We start from the raw sequence: 9,470 nt of genomic DNA on the forward strand, positions 1-9,470 counted from the left end.
AAGCCTTTGAGTGGAGCTGATCTTGGTCTGGTTACTTGCCCCCTTTTTGCGTTGGTTTTTTCCTCACTGGTAAAGGGGGATAATAATAGAACCTATTGAATTGATATACCGAGCCATTTAGAACAAGTACCTTGCTTACGTAGTGGTGTGTTGGTTTGAATTTGTCCTGCTTGTACTTTTTTTTTCACTTTGTATGAGTAGTGAGATACAGGAATCATCTACAAATGAAGAAACAGTAAAGTAATAGAGAACTGTTTTCAAAAATTTTCTTATAAAGTGAATGGTCTCAGGATTTCCAAGTTGGAACTACCTTAGATTCATAATGGGAAACCACTATTCCTACAAGCTTCTTAGACACTTAGAATTAAAAGCAGAATATTGTATTTAACTGTTCATCACCATTATTTTTTACTCCAGAACAGTGAAATGGTAATGATTTCAAGATGGTTTGGTCATTGTGCATAATAAATATGCTTAAGGGAACACTTAACTTTCTGGTATATTTTCCTTCACTAAAACTTATATGTGAATTTTTTTCTTCAGGCATACTAAATGTTCAGTTTATGGAGGCTTGTCTGTTTGTTAATAGGAAAAAGTTTTCAAATGATACTGTTATATATTCACTGTATTTTTTCATAGTATTTTTTTCAAAGTTAAGAGTAGAAATGATTCAGGCAACTTTTCATCAGTTTTGGGAGCATCAGTGTCTTTAAATTCAGTTAATCTCAGTTAAGTAATTTGGATTTCATCAGTGGGTACACTTCAGAGTTATTTTATAAGTTGTTGATGATTCATAATTATTTTTTCCTAGAATTACTGTTGTAATTTTTCCACTTTGCTATATATTGAACTTTCTTGTGAAGCTTATTAAAAACAGTTTTCTAGACCAGATATCTGGACAACTATATTTTATTAAGCTCCTCAGATGATTGAATGGACACCAGCATTGAGAGCTGTTAAAAAGTCTGGTTAGTTTCCAAGAGCATTCCATAATAACTTATTTAACTTATAACATAAACACAATAGCTTACCTAGTCTGTTGATTGGATTGTGTATATAGAAATGGTATTTTGTCTATTTAAAGGAATTTGAGGTGGCTTCCAAGCTAAAATAATATAAAATAAGGGCCATTCTGTAACTGTTCTTACTAGATTTATCTGGAATCCCCCCCACCTCCATCTCTGCATCAGATACTTAAAGATGTGTCTAGACTATATAGTTTGAAATCTTCCCCCAGGATTCTCTGAGATGTGTCCATGGTAAAATCCCCTGAGAGAAATGGAAGGGGATCAATTAAACTAGAAGGGAGAGTGATGGAATATAGCTTGTGTCTGTTTTTTTGAGTAAAGCATGTTTCTTGTTCGAGCCAGCTATTTATGAAGCCATGGGTTCTCGAATATAATATTCACATCAGAACACGGCATAAGACTGTGTTCTAGGGGTGTGTAAAGCTATAACATTTGAGAAATCTAATGTTTTCCATTAAAATACGGATAGGGGCCTCCCTGATGACACGTGGGTTAAATCCCTGCACTATCAAGCTACTGCCAGCCACTATGGCATGAATTCGAACCCCAGCCAGAGAGCTGATCTACATGGTGCAGCAGACCTCTTCTCTCTCACCCTGCTGCTCCCCTTAGCAGTGTATTTCAGTAGATCTGCCGGCTCTGCTCCCCACTGTCTCTGGTGAATCTTTTCATCCCTGGCACCTCTGGCTTACGCCTCAGTTCTTGTATGCATAAGTAATTAAAATCTTTTTTTTAAAAAATGAAGTAAAATACTTGTGAATATATTACGGATATAATGTAAAATTCACACAAATTATTGAAATAACATACACATTTTTGTTTTCTTGGCTTGGGGCTGGGAACTTGGATTATGCATCTAATCTGCCCAAAGATATGTGCCTTTTGAGAGAGAGAATCACAGTGAAGTAGCAGGCTTTTGATGTGATGAGTGGGAGTTGTGCACTTTACACAATTAAATGAAGAAAGGTTTGAGAAGGGCAAATTCAGGGATGCTGTAAACTAGGTATATATAAACTTAAGAATACTTGTGTAGCTAAGTTAATTTCAGGACCAAACACAGAAGTGACCTAATGTTTATTTATCCATGTATCTTTTGTAATTTTACGTGAATTTTTCATGGTTTTGTTGAATTTCCTTTTTTCCAAAGTCTGTGAGTCCTGAGGATTCTGAAAAGAAACGGACTAACTATCAGGCTTATCGAAGCTACTTAAATCGAGAAGGTCCCAAAGCTCTGGGCTCCAAGGAAATACCAAAGGTGAGTACAAAGGGCCTTAGAGCTGTGGGTCCATATATGATGTTTTTACTGTGTTTACAGAGGCAGAGAATTATTTAAAAATTTACTGCATAAAGTCCTTACTCTCCATCTTTCTGTTTGATTTATTAGGGATGTTTGGTCACATTGTGAATCACTGCTTGGTACTTTGGGCTGTTTTGAATTTGTTGAGATTTTAAGTACACAAATTGTTCTCAGCACTATTTCAGTCTTATGATCTTTGATCTAAAGGGAACTTGAGATGTTAGTCAAATTCTTTCTTTTAAGAGATTTATAGTTACTTTTCCAAGAAAGATTCATTTTCTGTGTTGTTCAGCTGCTGCTTTTCATGCCTATTTTAAGGCTGTGTTGATCTCAGTTTTCTATTCACAGGATAATAAATAACTGGAAGTGAGTTTTCACTTTACTTGGTTGTATCATTTTATTGAACCATTGCAAAAATTAAAAAGCCTCTAAGTATACATGGTTTTAATTGAGATTAGATGTGTTCTCCATCTAGCTCTCTTTGATCATTATCCTTTATGTAACTAAATTATCTTTCCAACTGAGATAATTTGATGTTGCTCTAAGTTCCTTGAAGGTTGTTAGGTTTATCATCATTGGGTGAGCAGCAGAGGACAAGAGCGGAAACTCTTGTTTAGCTTTCAGAATTAAAACTTCCCTTTTTGAATAGTGAGAAATTCTGTAGGTGGATTGCTTTTGCTTGTTTACTTAAAACCCTGCAAGTTAACAAGTTTTTTAAATATTTAAAAAATAATGAAAATAGTATGGTAATTTCAGTAAGATTTGCTAACTGTTTTGAACATATATATATATATATGATTGCTCATTTTATAAGTTTACTAAATGTCTGTCTACATCAGAAATTGATTTCAAGTTCTGCTTATTTGCTGTGAATTTCCAGCAAATTTTTCATGCTGAGATTATGATGTCAAATGAGAAGAATCAACTTCCTCCTGTTTTGGTGCCAAATATTTCTTTGGAAAGCTACCATGTAATTTCCTCTCTGCTTGAACATTTTGGTTTTTAGGGAGCTGAAAATTGTTTGGAAGGCCTTATATTTGTAATCACAGGAGTGCTGGAGTCCATTGAACGAGATGAGGCCAAGTCTCTAATTGAGCGTTATGGAGGAAAAGTAACAGGAAATGTCAGCAAGAAAACAAACTACCTTGTCATGGGTCGTGACAGTGGTCAGTCTAAGAGTGATAAGGTAGGTACTGCTGTTCTCTCCACACCGTGAGATAGCTTCTAGCCTTCGCAGGATTTTGATGTGACTAGTGGTAGTTGTGTCCTTTCTACAGTTGAATGAAAGAAGAAAAGGGGAAAGTAATTTCTTCTCCATATAGTGTCATTGGTTTAGACCCCAGGGTTTTGGTTTTCCAGTTTAAGGCACAGTTCTGATTTACTTGACTTTCTTAAAGTATTCTAGTGTGTATTTTTGAAGATACAGTCAGTTTTCTTTTTCTTCCTGTATATGCCACATTAGACTATTTTAAGTTTTTTTATTAAACCTTTTTAGTGATGTTAGGCAGGGTTGTATTTATCTCCAAGTAACAGAATACTTAACCTTGGTTTAAACAACAACAAAAAAAAACTGCTTATTTTCCTAATCTAACAAGAATTCTGGAGGCAGGAAATTATCTTCAGAACTTCAAAAGCTGCAAAGGGAGCTTACAGCTCAGCAGTATAGCGTGCCTACTTCATCCTCCGCCTCTGTCCTTAATCACGTTACATTCAGCTTGTGCACACCACCCTGTGCCGCAGTGTTACCTGCGGGCCAGGCGCAGTGGTCTGTTGGCCCTGTGCTGCACAGTGTTACCTGCGGGTCAGGCGCAGTGGTCTCACTCTGGCAAGACAAAGCAGTGGCAGGGCAGCACCCTGGTTGTGATTGGCCTTATGAGAGTTTTCCCAGAAACACCTCTTAACATTTCATTTTAGGTCCCATTGACTAGAGATGTCACATGGCCATTCAGAGCCAGAAGGAAGATGGGAAAAAAACGAGGACTTCTCTGATTTTTGATAGAAGTCATCATTACCAAGATGGATGCATTGGAGCCCTTTTAGTGCAGCAGAAGGGGGTTGACAGCTTCTGCCATGAGTCAGCCTAGGGGAGGGCGTGGCAGGCTGGATGTCTGCCCTAGTGACTTTGACCCTTTCAGGAAAAAGGGAAGGCACAGCACCCCACTAAAGGGGCCATGTGCCACCTCACCATTCGTGGGAGATGTACCTGCCATTTTCTTTAGTGAATATGCTTGATAGTTCAGCATTATCTCATTTACAGATGTGGCTTTTCACTCCCAGTAGGCCCTAGAACCTTTTTTTTTTTTTAATTCATGAATTAAAGTTTAAGGTGAGATTTTTTTTTTTTCATTTTTTTTTTTATTTATTTATTCATACAGAACTGGGGTACAGGCCAGAGGCTCAGGGACGGTGAGAGGCTTCACCAGAGACAGAGTGGGGAGCAGAACAGGCAGATTGACGAAGTACACTGCTGAGGGGAGCAGCGGGCGGGTCAGGAGAGGTCTGGCTCGCCATGTGGTCTCCTCCGGGGCAGGCGGCAGGCGGGAATCGAACTCATGCGGAAGTGGCTTCAGATTCTCAGTGCTGTGCTTTAACCCGCTGCGCCACCAGGGAGGGCCTAAGGTGAGATTTTAATGAAATTGTGTTTTTAATCAACAGGCAGCAGCCTTGGGAACAAAAATTGTTGATGAAGATGGCCTGTTGAATCTCATTCGAACTCTGCCAGGCAAGAAGTCCAAGTACGAAATAGCAGCTGAAGCTGAGGTCTGTTTGAAATCAACCTGACTCATTTAAGTTGGTATAGAGCAACCTTCCTGTTTCCCTGTTTCATGGAGACATTTGTTGGGTTGATACAGACCTGTTGGCTAAAAGACTGACTTTCCCTTCTACTATAAATGAACTTACCTACCTCTTTTGAGCAGTGAATGTCTGCTTCAGGAGGTCTTTGGTGAATTTCCTTACCTTTCTCAAAGGAAGACCGGCAAGGACAGTACAGTACACTCACATAGCTACTTACTGAATTTCCCGTTTCTATTTGCTTGTAAAGGTTATTGCCTAAGAGTTGTTGAAAGGTTATGTTACAGATATCACTCCTATACCTGCTTCATGTCAACCAGCACACTACTTTCTACCTATAGCTTTGTCTCTTCTGGTCTTCATATACAGGGAATCATGTGATATGGGACCCTGTGTGTCTGGTTTCTTTTCCTCGGCATGTTTTCAAGGACACCTATATTGAAGCATGTATCAGTACTATGGTCCTTTCTATTGGTGATTGATATTCCAGTGCATGGATGGATATATAACATTGTGTTTACCCATTCATTATTTGATGAGTATTTTGGTGATGATGATAAAATTGTGTGTGTGTGTATTTATATTATTGCTCCTGTGAACAGTTGGTGTATAAGTTTTTATAGCAGCATTAACTTAAAAAGAAATTAATCATTGTTCTCCCTTTATGTGTAGTCCCTGTATATAGTTCCCCCACATATAGTTCTCCCACTATTATAGCATCTGTAAACCCTCACCTTAGTCCCTTGTGCCCTTTTTAAATCCCTCTCTCCTTTACTGTTTACTCGAAGTCTGTGGTCAGCTTGACATTTTGTCTTTTTCCTGACCCTTTGATTTTCTTATGCTCCACTGATAAGTGACACCATTCAGTATTTATCTTTCTCCTTCTGACTTGTTTCACTTAGAATAATCTCTTCCAATTCCATCCAAGTTGGCATTAATGGCATAAGTTTATCTTTTTTGATCACCGAGTAGTATTCATTGTGTATTTAGATCACATCTTGATTGATTCGTTTTGGGGCTTTGGGTTTCCATATCTTGGCTATTGTAAATAGTGCTTCAGTAAACAGAGGAGTGCAGGTTTCCTTTGAATTAAAGTTTTTATGTCCTTTAGGTAGATTCCTAAGGGCGGAATTGCTAAGGGTTGGTCCACTTTTAATGTTCTGAGGAACTTCCACACAGTTTTGCTTAGTGGCTGGACCAGTTTGTATTCCTACCAGCAGGGTAAGAGAGTCCTTTTTCTCCAAATCCTTGCCAGCATTTGTTGTTTACAGATTTTTTTGATATGGGTCCCTCTCCACTGGTGTAAAGTGGTATCTCATGGATTTGATTTGCATTTCCCTGGTAATAAATGATAGTGCACCTTTTTTTTTTTTTTTTTAGATTTGTCTATGCATACAGAACTGGAGTACAGAGGTGCAGGGGCAGTGAGAGGATTCACCAGAGACAGAGCAGGTAGCAGAATAGGCAGATCCGAGCACAGTACACTGCAGAGGGGAGCAGTGGGTGAGAAAGGAGAGTTTCGCTGTGCCATGTGAGCCACTTCCTGGGCAGGGGATTGAACTTACACTGAAAGGACTGCAGCTAGCTTCACAGTGCTGCACTTTAACCTGTTGCACCACCAAGGAAGGCCATATTTTTTATATGCCTATTGGCCATTTGCATTTTTTCTTTGGAGAAATAGCTCTTAAGCAATTCTGCCCATTTTTTTGACTGAATTGTTTGTTTTTGTTTATTTGTGTAAGCACTTTATAGATCTTTGATATCAGTTTATTATCGGTTGTGTGGTATGCAGATATTTTCTCCCATTCTGTAGAATGTCTCTCTGTCTTGGTCACTGTCTCTTTTGCTCTACAGAAGCTTTTTAGTGTAAGGCAGTATTAACTTTTAACTAGTCATAAAACTGTGAAGTCTCTTAATCTTTGTTTTCTTCATATTGATGTTCAGATATGTTACTACTTAAAAATAATCTATTCTGTTCTCACTTTCAAAAATTGTATTTGGGTGCGCTTTGGTATGATTGTTAATTTTTAGGAAATTTGGAGGGTGGTGATTCCCACACACTTCAGGGTTCATTGTAAATGGACAAGTCCAGGTTGTGTGTCGGGCTTGCCTCTAAAATACATTTATCAGGGTAGAAATTCTGCATATCTCATCAGGCTTCTTTTTTCCTCACTTTTGCAATTTTCAAGATGAGGAAAGAGAAGTCCAAATTCGAGCGAACACCCCAAAAAAACAACCAAGGAAAAAGAAAAATTAGTCCAACAAAGAAGAAGGAATCAGAATCTAAAAAGAACAAAGTGACTCCCCAAAGGGGCAGCTCTATAAAGTCAGTAAACAAGGAATCAAGTGTGTTTCGGAAAGGCCTGGACTTCAAGGAACAGGTGGCTGAAGAGACAGATGGTGGCTTCAGGGCTAGGAATTTGGCTGATGGCAGCAGTGAAAACAAAGTGGAAAATTTGCTCTGGGTGGATAAATATAAGCCAACTTCACTCAAGTCCATAATTGGACAGCAAGGTGATCAGAGCTGTGCCAAAAAGCTCCTACGCTGGCTCCAGACCTGGCACAAGAGCCCATCCGAAGAGAAGAAACACGGTGATTTTACAGCTTCACTCATTTGTTTGTGTGTGTGTGTGTGTGTGTGTGAGTGTGTGTGTGTGTGTGTGAGATCACATAATTGTGCACATATGTGCACATAGGTGAAGAGGTCTAATAGTTGGCTCATTCACCTCTCAAGCATTTATTGAGACCTTGCTCTTGAGTTCTGGTGTGACACTAGACCCTTGAGGTGCTGTTGTGAGCATAACACAAGCCCTCTAGCACCTACACTCAGCGAGGGAGATTTATGAGCCATCAGTTAAAATGCATGGTGCTAAGTACTGTAAATTGGGGTAAGTATAGGATGCTAAGGGGATGCGGGTGTGAGGTCAGGAGTGAGGATGTGTGTGCTCGTCCTTGCACGGAGAAAGCTCTAAGCTCACATTGAAAATCAAGAAAGGGTTTTCACCTTAGGTATAGATGGCCTGGGGTGGGACAAAGTACATGTACCAAGATAGGAAGAAAATTGAGAGCAAGATTGCTGAATGTATTGGGGGACTTGCAGGAAGAAAGCAAATAAAAAGCTGAGGTGTGCTTAAGGAAGAGCAGCCTAAAAAATTCCAGTGCCATATTGGCTTTTGGTAGGCCTGATGCATCTGAGCTGCACTTGTTTGTATTGATTGTATATTTTTGTCATGGAAAATGAAAAGTATTATTAGAATTGAGAGTGGATCACAAATGTTAGTAGTGTTTCCTTGAGCTTTAATCACAGGGATATTGTTGAAAAACAATAAGGCAAAATTTCCTGCACTTCACAGTGAATTCCAAGAATGATGAGTGAATTGTTAATGTCTGGAGACAAATGCCAGTAAATTTATATCAGATACTAGAGTTATACTGATATAGGAGCTAAGCTACATAAAATCTACCTTAAGTGAGAGTGTATGTACTTTGTGTGCTGGAGAAGACTTTCTAAGGGTTCAGGCGAATGAACCCTCTGCCCAGGCCTGCGTGCAGCAGGCGTGACCGCTCTCACTGTGTGTGTGGTGCACATGTGTGTGCAGGCACCCAGCTGATGAGGGGAGGAAGAATTTCAGGTGTTGAACAGTGCAGAAATAGTTCAGACACCACACCTTCAGTTCATTCTTTCTGTGATCGTGCTTGTTAACTGAGGCAGATAGTTCTGCTCAGCATGTCCGTCTTCATGACACGCTGACCAGGCACTTAGCTGTTATTACCCTTGCTTTACAAAGAAGGAGACAGGCACAGAGACCTTAAGTCACTTCTGGAGTTTTTCAAGTGGGTAAGAACCCAAGGACCAGAACCCAAGTAGTCCACTCTGTGACCTCTGCTTTTCTGGGAAAGGAGACTCCTACATTTTTTTTTTCAAATCAAAGTTTTAAGCACTTTTTTTTTCTTTTTCATTTTGGGTAGCATTAAGGTATGGAAAAAAAAATTTACTAAATACTCTAGAAACAATTGTTTCTATTTTGTAGAACATATTTTACAGATTTAGAACTGCATTGAGTGCTAAGTTTACACACAATTATTGTTCATTTTCTGTTAGGTAATATAGGCTAACACTCTGGAACTTCTTTTTTCCTAGCAGCAAAGTTTGGTAAATTTGCTGGCAAAGATGATGGCTCTAGTTTTAAAGCAGCGTTGCTCTCAGGCCCTCCAGGTGTTGGCAAAACAACCACTGCTTCTCTGGTTTGTCAGGTAGGTGTTTTGTTGGAAAGGTAACCTAGGAGTGCTATTTGTAGGAGGGGTGTGTGTGTGTGTGTGTGTGTGTGTGTGTGTGTGTGTGTGTGTGTGTG

At 39.2% G+C, this 9,470-nt stretch overlaps 1 protein-coding gene across 2 annotated transcripts in view; it reads left to right on the plus strand.

Annotated features, from left to right (window-relative positions):
* RFC1 (replication factor C (activator 1) 1, 145kDa) overlaps positions 1 to 9,470 on the plus strand; it is a 62,868-nt gene that overhangs the window by 39,567 nt on the left and 13,831 nt on the right. The window contains exons 10-14 of one of the 2 annotated variants that reach the window (XM_004681348.2): positions 2,176 to 2,283; positions 3,332 to 3,511; positions 4,981 to 5,085; positions 7,308 to 7,710; positions 9,260 to 9,372. In XM_004681348.2, coding sequence (XP_004681405.1) covers positions 2,176 to 2,283; positions 3,332 to 3,511; positions 4,981 to 5,085; positions 7,308 to 7,710; positions 9,260 to 9,372 — 909 coding nt within the window. The remainder of the gene's footprint in view (positions 1 to 2,175; positions 2,284 to 3,331; positions 3,512 to 4,980; positions 5,086 to 7,307; positions 7,711 to 9,259; positions 9,373 to 9,470) is intronic. The other variant, XM_004681349.2, reaches the window with a different exon arrangement.

Source organism: Condylura cristata, unplaced genomic scaffold (assembly GCF_000260355.1).
Source record: "Condylura cristata isolate star-nosed mole 26May11 unplaced genomic scaffold, ConCri1.0 scaffold00012, whole genome shotgun sequence".
In the NCBI taxonomy this organism is placed as follows: Eukaryota; Metazoa; Chordata; class Mammalia; order Eulipotyphla; family Talpidae; genus Condylura; species Condylura cristata.